Source organism: Miscanthus floridulus, chromosome 11 (genome assembly GCF_019320115.1).
Source record: "Miscanthus floridulus cultivar M001 chromosome 11, ASM1932011v1, whole genome shotgun sequence".
In the NCBI taxonomy this organism is placed as follows: Eukaryota; Viridiplantae; Streptophyta; class Magnoliopsida; order Poales; family Poaceae; genus Miscanthus; species Miscanthus floridulus.
In genome coordinates this window covers 67,044,439-67,068,833 of record NC_089590.1, presented here as the reverse complement: position 1 = coordinate 67,068,833, position 24,395 = coordinate 67,044,439, and the positions used below count along the sequence as shown (strand labels likewise).

General features: G+C 47.1%; 1 protein-coding gene and 2 pseudogenes across 1 annotated transcript; 1 reads left to right on the top strand and 2 right to left on the bottom strand.

Moving 5' to 3' along the window:
• The first annotated feature begins 712 nt into the window (after positions 1-712).
• On the top strand, positions 713-7,195 carry LOC136491091 (protein disulfide isomerase pTAC5, chloroplastic-like; annotated as a pseudogene).
• Positions 5,614-16,572, bottom strand: LOC136491092 (pentatricopeptide repeat-containing protein At3g09040, mitochondrial-like). The gene is given in 7 exon segments (XM_066487312.1): positions 5,614-6,729; positions 7,005-7,054; positions 7,214-8,843; positions 9,289-9,420; positions 9,707-11,713; positions 15,355-15,717; positions 15,720-16,572. Coding segments are annotated over 3 exon segments (3,045 nt in total). The 5' UTR covers positions 16,474-16,572; the 3' UTR covers positions 5,614-6,729; positions 7,005-7,054; positions 7,214-8,843; positions 9,289-9,420; positions 9,707-9,785.
• A 1,515-nt stretch (positions 16,573-18,087) lies between these two features.
• LOC136491082 (disease resistance protein RPS2-like) lies at positions 18,088-22,476 on the bottom strand (annotated as a pseudogene).
• Positions 22,477-24,395: the final 1,919 nt, after the last annotated feature.

Sequence of the window (24,395 nt, the reverse complement as noted above, 5' to 3'; positions counted from 1 at the left end):
CGAAAGCGCCCCGCTGCGCTTGCGTGGAGCACGTGAAAGCAATGTCATCTCTCGAAGCACAAGGGCGCAAAGACGGCACGGAGATCGCGGCCCGCCAAGATCATGGTCATGGACAGAAAGTCTACCTCAGATTATCCTTGACGAGCTCCAGCTTTCGTTGCCGTCTCCGCCGGCGCGCTAGTCATGGCCTGTGACTGAGGACTGCACTGCTGGCAGAAGGAACTATCGAAAGCAACCAGCCACGACCACGGGGCACGGGCGGCAGGACTGCTGGCCACTGGTTTGGGCATGCAGGCAAACACGGCACGGGTACTGTGTGCGACTGTGGGTAACTGCCTGGCTGGGCACGGTTTTAGTTTCACTGTCATCACCGTGTCAGGCTAGCTACCGCCACCAACCCCGGGTTACGTCGTCGTCCAATGCATCGGTCCAGGTTCCGTGTCACATGCGCTGCGTTTTAGTTTCACTGTCATCACCGTGTCAGCCTAGTTACCGCCACCAACCCCGGGTAGCAGGGGAATCTGGATTTGGAGCTCCAACGCAGCGCGTATGCTTTCGGCTGTCAGATGTTTTCTCCAGGATGATGTTGATGCATGTACACCTAACGTGACTCATGAGCAATCGATCACCGTTCGTGTCTTATCTTGGCATCCTTCTGCAGTACTCGGCAAATACTCTGAAACGTCACATTATGAGTTCAACACCTCTTTCCCTCGAAAATTCGCTTTCATGGTCATGACCTCTTTCCACGAAAATGTCATGGCTTTCCGGTTTCTCTTCTGGGCTGCTGCTACTGCTACTGCTACTGCTATGCTCCAGCTTGGCCCAGCCTCATACAAAAAGAATTGAGCAAGAGTAGCCCCAATCGGCCCATCTGATCTGACCAGCCCAAGCTCGATTCGGTGACCCACCACCGACAGCTCCCCGACGATGATCGCCGCAGCAGCAGCAGGCGCGGCCACCGCCTTCCCGTTCGTCTCCACCGCCCGCGCCTCCGGCCCAGCTGCCCGCGCCGCGCCGCCGGTCCCTCCTCGTCCTGGGAGGAGCGCGAGGAGTCGCGCTGGCTCGACGCCCTCCTTGCCGAGGTCGCCGCGCTGCGGCTCCGCCTCTGCGCGCTCGAGGGGACTCACCCTGCGGATCACCTCGCGGTCGCCGTTGACGCTGTGGCCTCGCCCGCGCCCCCGGCCGCGGTGCCCGTGCCGCAGCTCAGGCCGGTGCTCGTCAAGGAGGCCGCGGTCGAGGTCGAGGTGAGGAAGGAGGCGGTGGTGGTCGAAGAGAAGAAGGTGGCGGTGGCGGCCAACGCCTTGGCGGGGAGCGGCGCAGGTGCCGGCAAGAGCAGGAGGACGCTGAGGGCGGGGGCCGAGGGCGAGGACGTGCGCGCGATGCAGGTGAGCGTCGTCACAGGCCTCTCGTTCTGGCTAGGATTCGTGTTGCACGCCGTGCGTGTGTCTGGGTGGGTGCGTCGGCTGAGGTAGTGTGTAGTGAGGTGCCACGGCCCGGCCCAGCAGTGTTGTTCCTGTTGGGGCACCCCTGTGTCTGTGACTCTGATTGTTACCAGGGTCTAGTACAGGTGGCAATGCTCTCTCTACGCGGCCAGATTTTTCTGTAGAAAATTTTGCAGCGTTTGCAATCAAACAGCTAGCTTTAAATTGTAAAACGTCTCATGAATCCTACTATATAGTTTACCAGTAGTAGACGAATGATTGTCAGTACAAAAACTAACTGCATTTTTGCGTGACGCAGGAAGCTTTGCTGAAGCTCGGTTTTTACTCGGGCGAGGAAGACATGGAGTACTCTACTTTCTCATCTGGCACCGAGCGAGCTGTCAAGACATGGCAGGTTAGTAATACTGTACTCCTTCACGCTATATTACATTTATATATGCTACCCACTGTTGATGGTACAAACTCTCTTTCAGGCAACGGTAGGAACTTCAGAGAACGGAGTCATGACGTCGGAGCTACTTGAGAGGCTATTCTCAGGGAAGACGGGGGAAGATGTGAAAATGAAAGTGAGTTTAAGGCAATCCCAATGGTATATTTATGATAGTTTCTACCTTTTTTTTAGATAAAGGAACAAAAGTATTCCGGTCTCCCACATTCATAATCGAATGGGTACAACCAAACTGAACCATTACAAAACCATGGTCTAAGACCATAAGACTGCTAAGCAGCCTCACCCCAACTCCAAACTACTGATAACCAAACAACCCTTGCCTTGACTAAACACAACCCAAAAGATGCAGCCAAACCACATACTGGTAAACAGCTAAACCCCAACTCCAACTGTAGCTAAACCGGTAACACTCGAAGTGTCCAATCACAGATAGTATACAGCAAAAACGAAGCTAGTTCTCTAAACTGTTTTGTTGCTTAGACACAGAACTTCTGAAGATTTGCAACCATCATTTCCAACTCCATGCATCCAAACTTCATAGCTTTCCTATCTTCCTTTTTTGATAGCTGTGATCTTCCAGTACCTCTCCCTGAGGATTACAGTTTTATTCTCTTTTGATTTCTCCACCCACTGGATCCAAAAAATTGCAGTGACAAGCCTTCTAAATACCTGCAGCCCTCCTTCATCTTTCTTCCCTCTTCCTCTTTAGACAACATGGACCATTGTCTGATCCAAAAAGTTTCCCTGAAAAGTACCTGCAAGCAAGAATTAGTAACTCGATTTTGGAATACTGCCTCATTTCTATTCAACCATAGAACCCAACACATGGCTGCAATCCCCACTATTATTTGATTTCTTAGTCTAGGAGCAAATCTCCTTATCCAAGATCCGAACATGTGAGTAATGCTTTTAGGTGGTTTCAAGTTAAAGGTGATGAACAATGTATTCCAAACCGATCTAGCTATTCGGCAGTCAAAGAAAAGATGTTGGATATTTTCTTCTGACCCACAGAAGGTACACTTAGTATCTCCTTTCCATCTTCTCTTAACCAAGTTATCCTTTGTTAAAATCACCCCTTTCTTTAAATACCAGAGGAAGACTTTAATTTTCAAAGGTAATTTAGCTTTCCAGAACACGTTATTCTCTGAAATCCTCTCTCTTTTCATTAGCTCCCTATATAGTGACTGTGTGGAGAAAACTCCATTCTTTTTTATTTGCCAAATGAAGCAGTCCTTATCATTATTTAGTTTTACTATAAGAACTAAAGAGACTAGCTTTAGCCACTCATTTAGTCTGTCACCCCCTAATCCCTGCCTAAATGAGACATTCAGCGGTGTTGAGTTTAAAACACTAGCTACTGATACCCCTTTTTTCTTACAATTCTGTACAGTTCTGGAAACCTTTGTCTTAACGGTTGTTGATCAATCCACACATCCTCCCAAAATCTTGTTTGTTGCCCATTGTTAACTTTGAACCTACCATGTTGTAATAGCAAATTTTTTACCCCCATCAGCCCAGACCAAAACTGAGAGTCCCCTGGACGTTTTTCTAACTGTGAAAGACATTTGTTCTTGACATACTTACTTTTAAGTACATCCTGCCACCGACCCTCCTCATTAAAAAGCTTGAATAACCATTTACTAAGTAAGCAATGATTCTGAGTTTCCAGATCTAAAATCCCCATTCCCCCCATATATCTCGGTTTACACAGGATACTCCATTTAGCCAGTCTGTACTTCCTTTTGTGTTCATCACATTGCCAAAAAACCCTGGATCGGTAATAATCCAATCTTTTCCTTACCCCTTTTGGGACGACTGAAAGGTCCTAATATGGCTATAGGAAGGGTGAATAGCCTATTTAAAAATCTACAAATCCACTAGAGCAATTTGATTAGTATGACAAATAGCGTAATGCAAACTTGCTCTAGCTCTACAAGGGTTGCAAGCCACCTATCCAACAATTCTAGTTGCAATGATTACTTAGGCACACAAATTTGCTATGTAACTACTCACTAAGAGCTCTCAAACTTGCTATTCTAAAGAGCTCAACTAGATGAATGTAAATAATTAAGTAAGCTCTCAAATCTAATTACACTAAAGAGCTTGTATCAACTAGTTTGCAAGAATATAAATAAGTGAGTAGGGTGATTATACCGCCGTGTAGGAGATGAACCAATCACAAGATGAATATATAGCCAATCACCGGGAAAATGTCAAAGACAAGAGACAATCGATTTTCTCCCGAGGTTCACGTACTTGCCAACACGCTACGTCCCTGTTGTGTCGACCAACACTTGGTGGTTCGGCGGCTAAGAGGTGTTTCACAAACCTCGTCCACACGATAGGACACCGCAAGAACCGACCCACAAGTGAGATAACTCAATGACACGAGTAATTTACTAGAGTTACCTTTCGGCGCTCCGCCGGGGAAGGTACAACTCCCCTCACAATCACCGGAGACGGCCACGAACAATCACCAACTCGTGCCGATCCTCCACCGCTGCTCCAACCGTCTAGGTGGTGGCAACCACCAAGAGAAACAAGCGAAATCCGCAGCGCAACACGAATACCAAGTGCCTCTAGATGCAATCACTCAAGCAATGCACTTGGATTCTCTCCCAATCTCACAATAATGATGGATCAATGATGGAGATGAGTAGGAGGGCTTTGGCTAAGCTCACAAGGTTGTTATATCAATGAAAATATGCAAGAGTTGTCCCTTGAGCCGGCCATGGGGCTATAAATAGAGCCCCCATCAAATAGAGCCGTTATACCCTTTCACTGGGCAAAACGCGCTCTGACCGGACGCTCCGGTCATACTGACCGGACGCTGGCCCTCAGCGTCCGGTCGCCCGATGGACGCCACGCGTCACCAGCTTCAAACGCTGTTCGTCAGATTTCAACGGCTACGAAGCTGACCGGACGCTCCGGTCAAAACTCCGGTCGTTTCCAGTAAGCTCCCCGAGGCATGTTTTTTCGATCGGACGCGTCCGGTCCACCTTGACAGGACGCAGACCAGCGTCCGGTGCTCAACCCTACCCACTGTGCCGTATGACAGCTCGATCGACGCAGCCTTTCAGCGCCCGGTCGCTGAGTGACCCAGCGTCCGGTCAGTAGACCGACGCCAGCATCATTTCGACCAACTCCATTTCAACTCTAACTTCTTCACCCTTGCTCAAATGTGCCAACCACCAAGAATTTTGCATCCGGCGCAATAGAAAATAGACATTTCATTTTTCCAAAAGCGCCGAATCCCGCCGAGCTTGCTCGGCGGGAGGGAGAGAGGGACCCAAACCTATCTCAACCCTGCAAACACCTTGTGCACATGTGTTAGCATATTTTCACAAATATTTTCAAGGGTGTTAGCACTCCACTAGATCCTAAATGCATATGCAATGAGTTAGAGCATCTAGTGGCACTTTGATAACCGCATTTCGATACGAGTTACACTCCTCTTAATAGTACGGCTATCTATCCTAAATGTGATCACACTCATTAAGTGTCTTGATCACTAAAACAAAATGGCTCCTACATTTTATACATTTGCCTTGAGCCTTTTATTTTTCTCTTTCTTCTTTTCCAAGTTTAAGCATTTGACCATCACCATGCCATCACCATTGTCATGATCTTCGCCATTGCTTCATCACTTGGAGTAGTGCTACCTATATCGTAATCATCTTGATCAACTAGGTTAGCACTTAGGGTTTCATCAATTAACCAAAACCAAACTAGAGCTTTCAACGGCAAAGAATGACATCATGAACATCGGCAGGCTTGACAGAACTGAGTTGATCAACACAAGTCTGCCACCTGAAGAAAGAAGTTTCCCTTTCCAACTACTTAGCTTTCTCTGGAAGCGCTCTTCAATTGAGCACCAGTGTTTATTTGAAAGCTTTCGATAGTGCATTGGAATTCCTAAGTATCTAAAGGGAAAGCTTCCCTCTACACAGCCAAAAATTCTTTTATATTCCAAACCATGGTTATTTGCCGCCCCAAAACAAAACAACTCACTTTTATGGAAATTGATTTTTAAGCCCGACAATTTTTCGAAAGCTATCAGCACCAGTTTTAAATTTTTTGCCTCATCCAAATCATCTTCCATAAACAGTACCGTATCATCAGCGTACTATAAAATGGAAAGCCCATCATCGACTAGATTTGGTACTAACCCCCTAAATTGTCGGCAGTTTTTTGCTCTCGACACTAGGATAGCCAACATGTCTGCTATCAGATTAAAAAGGATAGGTGAGAGGGGATCTCCCTGCCTAAGTCCTTTTCTAGTCTGAAAGTTATGGCCTATTTCCTCATTCACTTTAACCCCCACGTTTCCTCGACTCACTACCTCTTCAATCCATTTACACCACATTGGCGAGAAACCCTTCATCCTAAGAGCCTGTTGTACAAATACCCAGTTAACTTTATCATAGGCCTTTTCGAAATCCAATTTAAGAACTACCCCACTCATTTTCTTCCTATGCAGCTCATGAATAGTTTCATGAAGTATTACTACTCCTTCTAGGATGTTCCTTCCTGTCATAGCAAGTGTTTGTAGTTCCTCTATTCTGAATTCTAACAAAACTGAATGCAATGAAACTGTTTTCAGGCACACTTTTTATTGTGATCTCAATCCCTATTTGATATCTGATGTAAAGTAAGAAATGACATGTGAAACAATGGCTGACTATCATGCTTACCTTAATTTTTCTCAACCATGTACTGAAAAGTGAGCAGGATCATTGCGTTACTTTTCATTAGTCCTAATTTGTTTCTTCTTTCCTGCAGAATGTGATGGAACAGGTGAGCCAAACATTGAACCGCAGGTACTGTAGCCTCCTGTTGCACAAATGCATCATACCATCAATTAAGTTAAATTTTGCTCTTCCTTATATGAATGCATTCAAAATTAACTTTTCCTCAAAATGCAGTTCTTGGAGTGGGTTGGTGAAGATACAAAGTGCCCATACTGTGAAGAACTTGGTTCCATTTTATGTGATGTTTGTGATGGGAAGAAAGTAATGGCAAGTTAAGTAAGACTTAGAGCAACATCTGCCTTGTTTGTGAACATATATAGCAGCATGTGTAGATATTAGCAAAATATTCAGTTTTACCACAGAATTGAAGAATGCGTTCAGATGGTAATTTTGAGTGGACTGCTGTCCTGCAGAAAGCAGAGGCATAGCAACAGTGTAATACTTTTATGGTACACAATAGGGGATGGAAACATATTAAGAAAGGGGATATTCTCCCAAATAAGGCCAGTAAAATTAACATGTCTATTAATATTTGTCTCAAAAGCTATGTTGGTGTTCTTTCCTACCTGGAGTCCTGGACTTGTAACTGTGATGTGGGGGCGCCAGTACCAAAGGTGTCCCAGGGCTCAAGATGCAGCCAGAATGGTAATCCAGGAGGTGCATGTTGTAATCAATGGCAGTTAAGCTGCCAGTTAGGGGTTAAAATCCAGGGAGACGCATGCACAGCCAGCTGCATGCAATCAATGGTAGTAAGCTGCCGGTTAGGGAGTAAGAAGTTAATGGCTAGGAGAGAATCCAGGAGCTAGGACTCAGGAACTTTTATTTATATCTTGTAACCGGCTGAGAAAGAATCAAGCAATGAACAACAAACAATCTAGTCTCCCCCAAATATTCTAGTCTCCCTCCACGCCGACTTTGCCCGGCCTTCCTCTTGGCAATGGTTATCCTCCCTATCCCCGATATGAACTAAGGTTCATAGCATCTGGTATCGGCTTCCAGGCGCTCCTCTTCCACCTCTGCTCCGCCGTCAAACCCAGCAGCCACCACGCCATCCGCCCCAGCCTCACCAACGACTTCTGCCGCCTCCATGTCATGAGTCAGGGATCCTTTCCTATGGCTTCTGCTGTCGGTCATCCATCACCATCAAGTGATGAGCCAATCACTGCCCTCGTTGAGGGGACTCGCCGTCTCGCAGAGGAGATGGATCGCTTCATCGTGATGTTCAACCGCTACCGTGCTCACTTGGAGAAGTCAGAGCATGAACTCCAAGCAGCGGTGCGGCTACAGGCGGCAGCGAGAGGATTCCTAGTAAGGCACACCACAAGGAAGATGCGGGCAGCGATCAACCCTGCACCTTCAACGATCCCATCCACCGCATCATTAGGTGTCGCCGCAACACACACTGTCCAGCCGGCGCTCACGACGGGTATGGTTGGGCCAACAAGCGGCAAATGTTCACCAAAATCCTCCAGGCTTGATGAGTTGGATATGGCACCGCCACCAGCACCAGCCGTCTCCTCTGTTCTGTCACCTGTTTTAGTGTCGCTGGACAGGCCCAGCGTACTGCTGAAGCTAGCTGTTGGGCTCTTCCCATGGGATCCAGGAGGACGTCGTCAGCTTCATCGACCGCTATCCAAGCTTCCAGCTCGAGGACGAGCTGCTCGTCAAGGGAGGGAGAGATGTGATGTGGGGGCACCAGTACCAAAGGCGTCCCAGGGCTCAAGATGCAGCCAGAACGGTAATCCAGGAGGTGCATGCTGTAATCAATGGCAGTTAAGCTGCCAGTTAGGGATTAAAACCCAGGGAGGCACATGCACAGCCAGCTGCATGCAATCAATGGAAGCAAGCTGCCGGTTATTGAGTAAGAAGTTAATGGCTAGGAGAGAATCGAGGAGCTAGGACTCAGGAACTTCTATTTATAACTTGTAACCGGCTGAGAGAGAATCAAGCAATGAACAACAAACAATCTAGTCTCCCCCAAATATTCTAGTCTCCCTCCACACCGACTTTGCCTGGCCTTCCTCTTGGCAATGGTTATCCTCCCTATCCCCGATATGAACTAAGGTTGATAGCAGTAACACTAACACCAACTTCGATTTCACAGCATGCAGCCATTTGCCACCTATGTTTTGGAATAGTGCTTTAAACATGATTTCTTTTATACATGTACAAAAATTTGAACTGCTAGCATACATCCTGAAAGGCAACATGTTGTTTTAGATAACGTCAAATACTATATCATGGAACGAATTTGTGAAATATGGTACTTCTGAAAAAAAAATCTTTGTGATTAACTGTAGTTAGTTCTTAAAATGAAGTACAAACAACCCATTCTTTAACTAGAATCAGTGCATGAAAAATTAGTATGTCTGCAGTCAATTAAATGAACCATGGCCAGCAACAAATGTGAAAATATGTTGATTTTCTAGATCTGGGATTTTTACTAACAGGGTATATCGCTGAAACAGACAGACTCCACTGTTTTTCACGTGTCTTTTGATAAAATTATTCACTAGCTGACTATATTATTGAGTAATGAGATCAAACAAAACAAGTATGACTGTTTGATCTATGTTTGTCAAACAGGTAACTTGAATAGATGCTTCCCTGACCAATTAACTTGAATAGAAGTTTCCCTTACCAGATAAGAAATAGCAGTCTGCTGTTCTTTCTTCTACAGAAACTAGGAGTCTTGGACCATTTGCATATCATATAGAGTGAGGCAGTATGCATTATTCGTTCTGATGCCCTTCACAGACAATCTCAGTCATATCTATATACACAAAAAGTTATGACTTATGAGCACACAGAGGCTTATAACTAAAGCAGAAAAAACTTCATGGAGGGGGAAGAAAACCAGAAATGAACCTGCACAAATCAAATTTCATCACTAGAAACTCATAAAGATACCTTGAACAAAACCAATAAACCTTGTAGTTATCTTAATGCTTGGAGCCCAGATGATAAAACATATAAACATTAAGTGATCAAAGACTAAATCCTTAATTTATATAAGTGAATGTATTACATATACTATGCAAGGGTACCAAATTCCTCACCTAAACAACCAGACATCTACTTAAGGTCCATGATGAGTTAGAAGATCAATCTAGGCCCTTAATCCTTTAGCATGATATATTAGTTAAACAGGGTCATTATCCCTCCAGTAAGCATTCCAGACAGGCTACGCAGATCATATTCCTCAATTCTGTCATCTTTATTCATCATTCCAGTTAGATCATCAAGCATTTTGTAGATGCTCAGAGTGTCCGGATGATGTGTGTCCTGTACAACAAATAAGCTTGTTTTGTTACCCACTGTGATCCAACTACACCCTGGAAATTTCATCACCCCTTTTTCTCGCATTGCTTCTCTGGCTACCATAGCTTCGACCCAGTTACCAGCCGCAGCATGCAAGCTTGAAAGGAACACATACGTGGATGAGCTTTGTGGTTCCATCTCAACAAGTTTCTTTGCTGCAACTTTCCCTCTTTCTTCATCCTTGTGCATTTGACATGCTGCAAGGTATGTAGCCCAGATCACACCATCAGCTCTGAAGGGTAACTGGTCAATAACTTCTAGAGCTTCTTGAAGATGACCACCGCGCCCAAGTAGATCAATGAGACATGCATAGTGATCTACTCTGGGCACTATCCCATAAACTTGGCTCATAGAATCAAAGAAATCCCGGCCTTCAGAAATTAAACCAGCATGGCTACAAGCAATGAGAACACCAAGGAGTGTGACTTCATCAGGCTTTAGTTGTGATTCTTGCATCTTCTGGAAGAGAAGAAGTGCCTCGTTTGCATAACCATTTTTCGCAAAACCAACAATCATGGAGTTCCATGGCATTATATTTTGCTTGTTTTTCAATTCCTTGAAGATTTCAAAGGAAGAAACAACATCGCCACACTTGGAGTGAATGTCCATGAGGGCACTGGCTGCAGTTTCATAAGAAACAAAACCAGATTTGATAATGAGGCCATGTATCTCTTTTCCATCTGTAAGAGCTGCTATCTCAGAACAAGCTTTCAGAACACTAGCGAATGTTGCCTCATCTGAACGAACATTGTAACTGCGCATTCTCCAAAACATCACCAAAGATTGATCACTGTAACCATTTTGAGCATACCCTGAAATAGTAGCTGTCCACTCAACCAGGTTTTTGTGATCTTGATCTGGCACCTCTGCTAAGAGTTTGTTTGCATCCTCAAGCAATTTGCACTTCAAATATATTCCAACCAGAGAGATGCCAAGTGAAGTATCCTGATTCAAAAGAGCAGATTTCAGTGTGTAACAATGGACTTGTTTGCCAATAATTGAACTGACAGGTCCAGTACACCCAGAAAGAATGCTTGCAAATGTATAGTTAGACGGCTTGAAACCATCTTTTAGCACTTTCTGAAATAACTCTATGGCTTCATCTTCTCTATTGTTCTGCACAAGACCTGTAATTAGAGCATTTATTGGAACTATGCTGCTTGCATCTACATGTGCCAAAACCTTCCTAGAAGATTCTACATCTCCAAACTTTGAATACAGGTCAATCAGAGAACTGCCAACAGCATGATTTGAGCAGACATTATACTTGATAGATGCACAATGAATCTGCTTTCCAGTCTCAGTAGCCCGAATGTTGGAACAGGCATTAATTGCAGTTGCAAAAGACACCTCATCTGGTGCTATACCGTAGAACTTCATCCTTTTAAGCATATAGACCGCTTCTTCCTCCTCTTCATTATGTGCAAGTCCAACTATAAGAGCGTTCCAGGATACACTATCCTTGCCTGGAATGAGACTGAACAGTGCTTTCGCAACATCAATTGCTCCAAGTTTTGAGTACATATCTAGCATTGCATTAGCAACAAACAAGTCTGCATCCATGTGGTTCTTGATTGTTATACAGTGTACCTGCTTACCTAAATCAAGGGAATCCAAGTTAATGCACGCACCAAGGACACTCACAAATGTAAAATCATCAGGCTCAAGATCAGCCCTCCTCATATACTGAAACATTTGAATGGTCTCTTCTTGGAGCTCATTTTGAACAAACCCATAAAGCATTGTGTGGGGGATATACCCCCGGGTACCACAAGATGGTACATGGGCCGCACCATCCGAGGTGGCCTGGCCCGTGAGATCAAGGCGTACATGGCAAGATTACAAGTTGTACTAGATATTGTAATAGTACCAAATAGGATACTTTACTTGTAACCCTCCTCCTCCAGAGTATATAAGGAGAGGCAGGGGTCCCCCTCAGGGAGGGATCATACAGTATACATCTCAATACAATACACCAAAGACACAGGACGTAGGGTATTACGTCGATCAGACGGCCCGAACCTGTCTAAATCGCTGTCTCTACGCCTTGTGTCACCATCTGGTTCCTGATTACACGCATCCTACCGATAATCTACCACCACGGGCACCCCCCTCGGTGGACTGCCGACCATATTTCGTCGACAGTGGCGCGCCAGGTAGGGGTCCCCTTTTAGGGGTTGTGCGTGCTGATCTTCCGGTGAATCAGATGGCAATTTTCTTCAGCAAACAATACCAACGACAACTCGGCTTCATGTGCTGGGCGATGGACAATCTGCTATGGCGACATCCTCCAACAACGACCCACGACGACCTACAGCCCCTACAGCGGACTCGTTGTGCCACCCGCGCAAGGTGCACAGGCAGGTCAGATCGGCATGCATGAACTGAGGACCAATGGCAAACCGAGAGGACTAGACGTACAAGACATCAATAGAGTCATGCCAGGCCAAGCGAGCAATCAATCAGAAGGAACAAATGATCTACAATGTATGCACATGCTAATTAATTAGCCTTCATGCATGCGTGCATATACGCGTAGACCAGCCGATCGGCGACATGCCCGGCTCGACATCTGAGAAGAGCCGAATCGTGCCCAGACGCAGCCATCAAGAAGCTAGTTGTTGGGAGATTTATACGTACGTGATTACGTACCTTTGCATCAACCAACATCAAGCAAGCTGCGACAAAATTGATTGGTTTGCATGTTATCTGGTCGGAGCTGAGCGTCTTCAAAGCCTTCAAGCAAGACCGGTCTAGCCGACCAGCGAGCCGCATCAAGCCACGTCGAGCCGCTGAGCGAGCCGCGTCGAGCCATCAAACGATCCACATCGAGCCATACGAGCAGACGTCGCAAACAAAACCGATCTACAGCGCCACGCGTGTATACGGGAATAAATTCCTTGCTGCTTACGCACGGATTTCATCGGCATGATATCAACAATGACTGCGACAACTAGGACCCTCGTCTGTATCCTTCGGTGAACTGCCATGTTGCAGCGGCGCCTTTCCTTGCCGACTCTACCTCGACCGAGTTCGACTCCGACTCCCCGAGCAGTGGCCGTGGCTGAGTAGGCTGCAGGACTCAACCCAAGACAAAGGCTTGCGAGATTCCCCGCCGTCACGGACTAGCGCCGTGCACCCGGCTCGAAGCGCCGAGTCCCAGGTTTCAACGACGTGCTGATTCTACCATGTCTCGAGGCAGCTCCGCCGAGCTCCGACCACGTCGACCACGTCCCAAGCAGCTCCACCAAGCTCCGACCACGTCGACCGCGACCACGTCCCGAGCAGCTCCGCCGAGCTCCGACCACGTCGACCACGTCCCGAGCAGCTCCGTCGAGCTTCGACCACCTCGACCACAAGACTACGTCGCAATGATGATCGCTGCGAAGAACGGCGCTACGACAATCGCGACCACAGTCATGACGACAGGTCGAAAAGATCGAGGACTGGACAACTTCATCGCCAACGACACGTCAAGCCATCTCTCGAACATCGCAACACACCTACTACACCCAACGGTCGTCAATAAAGCTAAGTATTATTTTTAATTGAAAATTTCTTCGATCATCGTACACCTCCACCGACCACCCTTAGGGTGCGCTCCGCGTCGAATTTTCTCCATACATACAGTCCAAAACATGTATAAGTTTTTACAACGGTTCGCCGATACGTTTTCCTTCCTGCTTGAGAATCCCAGAGCCGGCACTGTCTCCGGCTCCACCCCACGCGTGCATGAGAGTCCGCCCTCTGCGCTACGGGTAGTCGGCAGTCGCTCCCTGGTAACACTGGCACTCTACGCGCGGCAGCGTTCCGTACCTCGCGCTACGAGATGTTGGTCAGCCCAGGGCTGGCGCATTCTTCAGGACAGGTTAATACATCGCGCTACGCCTCTACATAACAAAAGGGCTAAAAACAGCTAATGTTATTTTTCGAATATTACACCAAGTATAATTCATCGCCAACCGAACACCAAGTGTTTACTTCACCTCCTATAGAGAGGTCAATATATTTCGTACACCATCATGTACTACCGCTCTCCGTGTTTATTTTTCAGGAACACAGTTCGGTCAGCGAGCTCATGCTTCAGGGTTCGCCAAGACCACTACGGTGCTCGAGGACTCTGGCCAGACCACGCTCGTGCTCGGGGACTCTGGCCAGACCACGCTCGTGCTCGGGGACTCACCAGACCACTCCGTGCTCTGGGACTTCTCGCCAGACCACTCCGAGCTCCGACCACGTCGATCACATCTCGAGCAGCTCCGCTGAGCTCCGACCACGTCTCGGGGACTTCGTCGGTCGCTCCTCGACCACGGCTCGGGGACTCCGTCGCTCGCTCCTTGACCTGTGCTTGGGGACTGCCTCGACCACGGCTCGGGGACTTCGTCGCTCGCTCCTCGACCTATGCTCGGGGACTGCCTCGACCACTCTCCGACCACGGCTCGGGGACTTTGCGTCTAGACTACATGCGACAGGCAACTCGCATACAGTTGGGGATATTCTTTCTCATTTAGACCTTGCTACAAGGCTCATACCTCGCCTTCCAGCAAGCTCGGGGACTACATCGGTACGATGCACCTACCGGTGCATCTTGTATCGCCTGTACGACGATTCGTTTCTCAACTTAACTGGGAATTCTTTTTAGACCCTGGCACCACGTGCCTACGTCACCTACTATCAGGCTCGGTGACTAAGTGGGCACACTTCACCTTACGATGAATGTGTTTGTTTTTCGACTCCTACGCCTCTGATGATCAAGGACGCTACGCTTCAAGACGCACTTACATTTCTTTTCAGAAATACAAGTGGGCACACTTCCTAGGACGGAAATCTTTTTCTTTCTTCTTAAGAGCACCATACATTCTTCGGACAACCTACTTCTCCGGCGACAACGGTGGTCGGAGATGTCAAGAACTCAAGCCTCACTGTTTGGAGAAGGTTAAAACGGCGTGTCGCATCAGAATACATGGCGCTCGGGGACTAGCTGTGGGGGATATACCCCCGGGTACCACAAGATGGTACATGGGCCGCACCATCCGAGGTGGCCCGGCCCGTGAGATCAAGGCGTACATGGCAAGATTACAAGTTGTACTAGATATTGTAATAGTACCAAATAGGATACTTTACTTGTAACCCTCCTCCTCCAGAGTATATAAGGAGAGGCAGGGGTCCCCCTCAGGGAGGGATCATACAGTATACATCTCAATACAATACACCAAAGACACAGGACGTAGGGTATTACGTCGATCAGACGGCCCGAACCTGTCTAAATCGCTGTCTCTGCGCCTTGTGTCACCGTCTGGTTCCTGATTACACGCATCCTACCGATAATCTACCACCACGGGCACCCCCCTCGGTGGACTGCCGACCATATTTCGTCGACACATTGCATTCCACATGACAATGTTCTTTTCAGTGGAGAAGTCAAACACTTTCTTTGCATCAGAGATGCAGCCATGTTTCACATACAGGTTGATCAGTGAACTGCCCACAAAAACATTTGCATCTAAACCATGCTTTACTGCCGCTGCATGCATCTGCTGACCTTCATCAAACGCTGTCGTGTTGGCTGCTGCACTTAGCATGCTCGCAAAAGTGGACCTAGTTGGCATCAATCCCTGTCTCTTCATATCCTTGTACAGGCCAAACACTTCACTCTCAAGACCACTTTGCGAGTAACTTGAGATGACAGCATTCCAAGCAACCGTGCTCGGCATTTGTATCCTCTTCAGCAGAGTTCTCGCGTCAGCCAGCCCATGCTTGCAAGAGTGGAAATGATGGTAACCCACGTTACCTGGTCTGGGACAGAGCCCATCTTCTCCATTCTACAAAACAAAGCCAGTGCTTGCTGGTAGCGTCCAACCCGATGGTAGCCAGCAATCATGCTTGCCCAGCATATTGTGTCCGGGCAAGCAATCCCATCAAACACCCTCCTTGCATCATTGACCTCACCGCATTTGGCATACATGTCCACCAACCCCGCCTGACAGAAGGCACTGGAGCAGAACCCGCTCTTCAGCACGTCACAATGCACCTGCCTGCCGTGCTGCAGAGCACCCAGCCGTGAACACGCGGACAGAACCACCGCAAGGCCAAACTGGTCCGGAGTGCCGCTAATGGAACACCTGATACGCTGGAACGCATCGAGAACGTCCCGAGGGGACCCCGACCGCGCGTGGCAGGACAACACCGAGCTCGCCGCCGCGCCTGACGCTGGAGCCCCGGTGCAGCAGCCCAGCGCGCGCCAGGCGTAGCCCACGCGGCCGGACCTGCCGTACAGGTCGACGAGAGCGTCGCCGAGGCGGCCCCGGAGGGGCAGGCCGAGGCGCAGGATCCGTGCGTGCAGGACCCCGCATGCCCGCGCCTGATGGGTTCGGTGAGGACCTGCGTCGAACGGGTGATGGGCGTGGCGGCACTCCCGGGAGAGCGAGGCGAGGAGGGTGGCGTAGTAGGCCGTGGGGTGGGGCTCACTCGCCGCCTTCGCGGATGCCGTGGGGTGGGAATGCATGTACGCACGGCCGCGGCCGCGGCCGCCGCATGTGCCGTTCGTTCGGTTTTGAGTGGGTGACTGCCTGACGGGGCAGGCTTTTGCGCCGAGCGAGGGCTTTGAGTGGTTCCTCTGCAGTTGGGTCACAGGCAGGCGGAGATGGCTGCAATCAGGCCCGCCTGTCAGTGACCTAACTGCATAGAGTACCACTGATGAACAGAATATCTGGATGAGGCCTTATTTAGGCCTTGTTTAGTTCATCCTAAACTCCCAACTTTGACACTATGCAAAAAGAAGATTCCCGTCACATTAAACTTGCTTTACATGCATGGAATACTAAAAGTAGACGAAATTAAAAACTAATTGCATAGTTTGGTTGTACTTTACGAGACGGATATTTTGAGCCTAATTAGTCAACGGTTGGACAATTATTACCAAATACAAACGAAAATGCTACAGTGACGCTATAATACATTTTGCCAACTTTGCACATCCAAAGTTTGGCAACTAAACAAGGCCCTAACTGAACAATCTTGCACATTCAAAATCTTGGAATTTGAAATTTAAAATTTAAAATTATCAAACAATCTTGGATATTGATATGGTCTATATAAAAGTTATAGTTCTCAATACTATCTACAACTTTGTAGTTGAAAAGTTTTTTTGTTTGAAGTCATTTACTGTTCCAAAATTTAATTTCAAATTTTAAATTTGAAAATCTATAAACGTATAATAATATTTTGGGACCATAACAGTTTTAATTCAAAAAAAAATCAACTACAAAGTCGTAGATCGCGTCGAGGGCTTCAATTTTGATATAAAGTTTGTCTTCATTCGAGTTCATAAAAAAAAGTTGTGAATTATTTTTTAATATAAAGTTTTTAGATCACCCTGTTTTGACCCAGATGAGACTCAAAACCAAGTTTAGGGTCCGGGATGATACAACTGAACAAGTTTGAGGATCTAAACGGTCGATTTTCAAGTTTAGGGACTGGGATGACACAGCCGAACAAGTTTAGGGACCGAGATGACACAGATGAACAAGTTTGAGGACCTAAACGGTCGATTTATGAGTTTATGGACCGCTGGTGCACTTTACTCTAGTTTTAGGGTGTAAAGTTTTAGGGTGTCACATCGGGTGTCATATGGGGTGTCGCATGGGGTGTTCGGATAATAAAAAAAATTACAGAATCCATCGGTAAACCGCGAAACGAATTTATTAAGCCTAATTAATCCGGCATTAGCACATGTGTGTACTGTAGCACTTTATTGTCAAATCATGGACTAATTAATCTTAAAAGATTCGTATCGCAAAGTAGTCGTAATCTGTGCAATTAGTTATTTTTTAGTCTATATTTAATACTCCATACATATGTCCAAACATTTGATGAGATAAGGTATAAACTTTTGAGGAAGAAACTAAACAAGGCCTTAATTCAATTCACTTCCATTCGATGAGCATCAAACAGTTGATGTACTCCCTCCGTCCGGTAATATAGCGTATTCTAGCATTCAAAATTTGTCCTCAAATATAAGGCATTTTAGAAGAAAGAAACCAGTTTTGCATTAAATAATTTTCATTTATCTACCAATCATCACTAATTGTGTTGATGATAGCATCTTATTAGGAAATAAAGTGATGACACATGTGTCTTCTGTGTTCTCTCTTAATTTGTTCTAAAAACTCTAGAATGCACTATATTATAGGACAGTGGACTACTTTTTATCCAAGTAGACAAACGGAATTTTATTGATCGCATTTACAGCAATGAATGAATGAATGAATGAATCAAATCATGTACAGGTTTGTGAACACAACTACACAAGCAATATACACAGACTGCCATGTAAAAAACAATTCGTCGCATATAGAGATTCCGATCCGCTTATTCGTGCCATAATTGAACGAAGCTTCCTGCCAATGACACAACAGCAACCGCTGAGAAAGGGATTCTGTCATATTGGAATGAAGAACTTGCTCTCCTTGCCCTCCTTGTCCTCCCACTCCAGTTTCTCCCACCATTCAACTGAACCGCACACCTGCTTCAGTTTCCCACAATTGTACGTGCTGCTCAGTGGGATGCTTCTCAGATTCGGGCAATCCTCCACCCGGATGGTCTCAAGGCTGGGAAAATTTCTTGGCTTGCAGATACTTCTCAGCATCTTGACATCAGTCAGCACGATTGACCTTAGGTTCAGGAACTCTGCATGCGTGTTGTCACCACTATTGCACGCACTTTGACCATCATCCACACACTTATCTTCCAGCATTGTCTCTGCCTCATCACCGCTATCTTCTTCAACGATCTTGAGCAACCCATCACAATTGGTTATAACAAGCCTCTCGAGCATTTCGAGTTTGAGGACCCATGTGATGTTCTTCAGCTTGGGGCAACTCGAAATGGCCAATTTGCGGATGTGCCGAAAATGGTGGGGCGTTGGTGCAACAATGACGTTCTCCAGCATAGGAAGAACTGAGAGGGTCAGGAGCTCCAGGCCTGAAGTTGTCAGCTCAGCATCAGCATCCAGCGTGCTTAGATTATAGCACGACTCGACATACAGCTCCTCGAGGTGCACCAAGTGGTTGAGATCGGAGATTTTGAGCGAATGCATTTTTCTACAGTACTTGAGATTCAGACGATATGTTGACTTTGCCAAAGGACTAGTCTTGTTCAGTTTCTTTAACACGTCCTCTGCATAAATAGTGATTCCAAGGAACATTAGTGCCTTCAGGGAATCCAGATTCAGGTCGTTGACATCACTAATACCATAGTGACTGCGAAAGAGATTAAGCACTCTTAACTTGAACAACTTTGAGCAGTTGTTCAAGGTATCTTCGAGTTCAGCAGTGACACTGAGATCCAGATGCCTCAACTCTTTCAATAACCAGAGACGCTCAGGTAATTTCCTAATATGTGTGTGTGACAAGTTGAGATGCTGTAATGCAACCAATGTCTCGCATTCTGGAAGCGATGTTATTGCAGTGTGAGAAAGATCCAGCACTTTCAAGGAGGGCATAAACTTGAAAAAACCTGAACTGAGCTTGTTCAAATTTGGGTTATTCTGGATCAATAATGTAGTGAGGCTTTCACATTCCGGTGAGAAAGGAAGCTCTTTGATATCATTAGACATGATGGAGATCCTTGTAGCTTCCTTCCACTCTTCTGCTGGTGGAGCATTATACAAAGCCATCCCTGCTTGAACAAGAAACTTTTGACCTGTCTTGTTAACCAACCAAATCCCCATATGCCTGATTACATGGTGCATTTTTACCTTTGATGACAATGAGCTACTGGTCTGCAACAAGCTTGCTGAAATAAGGCTCTGAATTATCTGATCACCCTTTTGACGATCAGTTGAGTAGCAAACCTTCAGCCAGCCAATAATCAACTAGTGGTTCCTTACTAATAGATCCATATTCTGGGAAAAGGGTGCAGTACAAAAAGCACTGTTGTTGAGTGGGTTTCAGCCTGTCATAACTGTATTTCAGCCGATAAAACATTTCATCCACATCTTCATTGTTCAACATATTAATGTCATTAGCGGCAGAAATCCATTCTCTTGGTCCTTCCAACCCTGCCACAGCAGTTCCAATGACATTGAGTGCAAGTGGCAGACCTCCACAACTGAAGAATATTTTCCTGGCTTGGTCCCGAACAACCTTGTTGAAATTCGGTGACTCAACTGCTGCAAAAGCCTCGTTGCTCAGCTTGCTCAAGAACAAGTTCCAGGCAGCATCATCATCCAAAACCTTCATTTCAATGCGGCTCCTCTGTGCTCCCATCTGGAAGCATACTTCTTGGAATCGTGATGTCAGGATCAGCTTGCTTTGGCTCTTTGTGTCTGGAGTTGGGATACCGACATCCTCCAGTCGGAATCTCTTCCTTACGTCATCAAGTAGCAACAGAAATCTTTTCCTGGCCAGTGCCTTCACCAGGAATTTGGCCCGTTTCTCAACTGTCTCTGATTCATTCCAAGGCAAATTAAGCCTATCACAGATAGTCTGCTGCATCTCCACTGTGTTCAGAGTCTCTGAATTGGATACTTCAATAAAGATAACAACCTGGAATAGCCAATTTAAGGATATATATAAAAATTAATTGCAGTACAAAAGTAATCTGCTGATACGATTGAAATACAAAATAGAAATCTTGATCCCCCCCCCCACCCCACCCCCGCGATAAGGTCGGTGAATTATGAATGCTAGCTAAAATCTCTGGAGAATAAGACAGTGTCATTATATTTTCTCCAATTGCATCTGTTCCAAAATAGTTTTTAGAGGAACCTTAAAAAAACTTGTTACAGCACAAAAGAGTCACATCCATTTCATGCTGTAAAAAAACGATGGTGCTACTTTATTCTTCCTGTCTAATGTGCATAGTTCATGTAAATATAAAATATCCATAGTTTACATCTGAAGCTGCAACATCTTCAGTTTGAACTAGTACTCGTGAACAACATATTAGCTGTACTATACATGTGCCAGAAATGTTTGGCTATACAAGAACAACAGCATTTCCCTCCCATTACTGGCAGTCTGCAACTCAAAACTTTTGCAGTTTAATTTATGTTCGTTCTGCATATCATTCTGAATACACTACGAATGTAAGCACCATTAAATTCATCATTGAAGCAATCCTATATATGCAATTCGAAAGAGGAAGACAAATAAGCAGATTCACATATATTCTGATGAGTAAATTGCAGCTTTGGAGGAAGCGAAATAGTACCTGATAGTTGTGATCTTTCTTTTCGAGATCATTGTTGAAGGCGTGTAGGAGAGTCGTCTTGCCGATGCCTCCTTGACCCCACACACCAATTATGCTTGACTCGCCCTTCTCAAGCAAATCATGGACCCGAGCCAACATGGGCTCCAACCCAACGGTCTCGCTTTGGGATAACCGACTGACGGCCCTCGGCGGTGGCTTGAACCCAAATGTCCTGAACTGCCTCCCTTCCTCGGTCAGTTTGTTCACCTCCTCCAGCGCGTCCACAACACGCTTGCCGATCGAGGCGCGGCGACGAGCGTGCACGGTGCACTGGCAGAGGCAAGAGAACCCCAACAAACTGCTGTAATCCACGTCGATGGCGTCCGGGCGAAGCTCATCGACGCGCTTGAGCCACACCTCCACCTGAGGATCACAGACGTTCAGCTTGTCCTCCTCCGCCGTGACTGCCGCCCTGACCGTCGTCTCGACGGCCCGCAGGCTGTCCCGGGCCTTTTCGAGGTCGCTCCAATTCGACTTGATGCGAAGGAACGCGGCCACCTCCCGGCCCGCTGCCTCGAGCAGACATCCGAACAGTGGCTCCAGGCACGAGCCCGCCGCGCTGATGGTTTCAGCCATCTGGGACGGTGATGGTGAGCGCGCAGCAGGCGAACGAGGAATCTGCAAAAAGGGAGAGTTCTTTGAAGCTTATAAAGGAAAGCATATGCGGAGGCTAGACGCCACGCGGTGCACGGCACGAATGGGGCAACACGGTTGCCCTGATGAGGATTGGATTGGAAAGATTCGGGGGGCTTTACGAAGAAAACGTCCGCGCGCCCGTTGTTCGGTGTGTGTGGGTGTGGTGGTGGTGGGTGGGTGGTCCGCGCGCACGTTGTTCGGTGTGGGTGTGGTGTGGGTGTGGGTGGGTGGGTGGGTGTGGTGGTGTGTGTGTGTGTGTGTGTGGGGGGGGGGGGGGGGGGGGGGGGCGAGGGGGTGCTTTGAAAAGTCATCGAATGGGAGCAAAATCCCAGGTTGGGATAATCCACTGGCTGAGGCCGGACGCAGGAGGCAAGATCACTCCCGGCGACGGCGAGCCAGTTTCCTCGTCGTTTCTTGTGAAGAGCAAGAGCATACCAGAGGCGGAAGCAACGGTTGCCGACGAGCGGTGCCCGGCTTCATTCAACAAGGGCATGTGACTGTCTAAGGCGGCACGGTGGAGATGATCTGGTAGAGGCAGTCCGTCAAACACCTTGCGTGCGCCGCCACTCCTCCCGCGCGCTCACAAGGCCGAGCCGTACGTGCCGCGAAGTTGCGCCCGTTTGTGGACGCCTGATGATTTGATGAACTGGCATCCGGCAGTAGATGCTTGACAGGAAGAATCATTTCCGCCGCACGGCAGATGCCAGCAGCTCCGTTGACAATACCGTGGAATTTCGTGGTCAAGAGAGTCTAGCGCTGGGCCGAGCTGGTTTTGAGATGGGAGACGACGTCACGACGACGACCTCGCCGAGTCGCCCATGGGGATGAGGTAAGCTAGTGGCTCCTTCGCGGCGCCGCACGGCCGCGGTGACGAGGTGCGGGCCCGGTTGGCAGTCACAGAACAGAACAAGTTAGCTGTCTTCTCCCGACCCCGACAGGTGTCAGTCTATGGTTGGCTTGCCTACGAATCTCTTATGTTTTTTTTATGAAAAAGTCCATCCAATTTCTTCCCGGTGACCATGGCGCATGGCGGCACTGCCAGTTTGCGTCCCGGTGACCATGGCGGCGGCGGCGGTGGCGGAGGCAGCGACAGCGGCGGCGATGGCGGAGGGCGTGCCGGGCCGTCCAAGCGCACGGCCACGGCCATCGCTGACTTCGTGGGTCGACTCCGGTCTCCGTGCCGCCGGAGACCCGTCGCGGCAAGTTTATCCCCTCCATGTCTAGTGATCTCAATTGATGTTTGCATGTTCCTCCCTTATCTTCGTCCACAACATTTCATGAATTGCTTGCTGGTAAGTGGTAATCTATGGTGTCTCCATCGGTGGAGGCGTGGGAGAATCCGACTAAAGGTTGCAAGGTTAGCAGCGTGGGGACAAACACTAATACGACTTCTCTCATCAATTACAAATCACTATATATATTCCATCTAAACTGCCGGCTCTATAATAAACCCTTGAGCACCCTCTATCCTGATTTGTTCAAATTGTGTGAGCAACCTGATATTTCTTTGTATTCGGTTAAAACAAATCCTTCACTAATCACATTCACTAGATGGTTGGTTGATGATCTCAGGACCCAATGGGACAATATCTTAACTGATGTTGCTGATATAAACTTAAGTACTGCTGATGACTCGGTCCTCTGGAAATATGGAAACAAAGGTGTTTTCACTGTGAAATCTGTATATAATGCCTTATCTTCGAGTGATGCTGGTCCTTATCATAGGAAAATTTGGAAAGGAAGAATCCCGGCAAAAATTAAAAGCTTTCTTTGGCTAATCATGAACAGTGCTATTCTCACTAAGGACAATTTGCTTAAGAGGAAATGGTTGGGTGACCCGACTTGTCACTTCTGTGATGATGAGGAGAGCATTTCTCATCTTTTATTTCAATGTAGTACTGCTAAAGTAGTGTGGGCTGTTGTTGCCTATGCTATTGGTGCTGATAATATTCCTAGAAATATCCATCAGTGTTGGGATTGGTGTGAAAAGTGGTTGCCTAATGGTCATAAATTTCATACTTTGGGCATTGCGGCTATTTGCTGGGCCATTTGGAAAACTAGGAATGAGATATGCTTTGAAGGCAAGAAAATAACAAATCCAATTACAATCATATGCTTTGCATGTTCGCTCATGTGTTACTGGGCAGGGTTATTTCCAGAAGCAGACAAGGAAGCTTTGGTGGCCGGAGTTGATACGATGATGGAGATCGCTCTGAAGTTGCTGAACAAGAAGTCGACAAAGAGGAAGCAGCACTTACTAGAAGATGACCAAGGGAGCAGTCAGAATGACTGATGGTGGTGTTGAGCTGAATCTTTCTTGATGGTTCTACGCTTCTGCTACAATGGTTTTGATGACCTGTGATAATCCTCGTTAGGCTTCCTTAGATGGATTGAGATGAAACTCTCCATGTTTCTGGTTTTGCTCTTAGTTGCTGCCTGAATCAGGCGTTTCAAAGGTCTTTTGTAATGGTAGTCAGTTCTTACGCTCGTTCTGCTCCCTGACTCTATCTGTATTGCTCTTCAAACTTTGTATTTTCG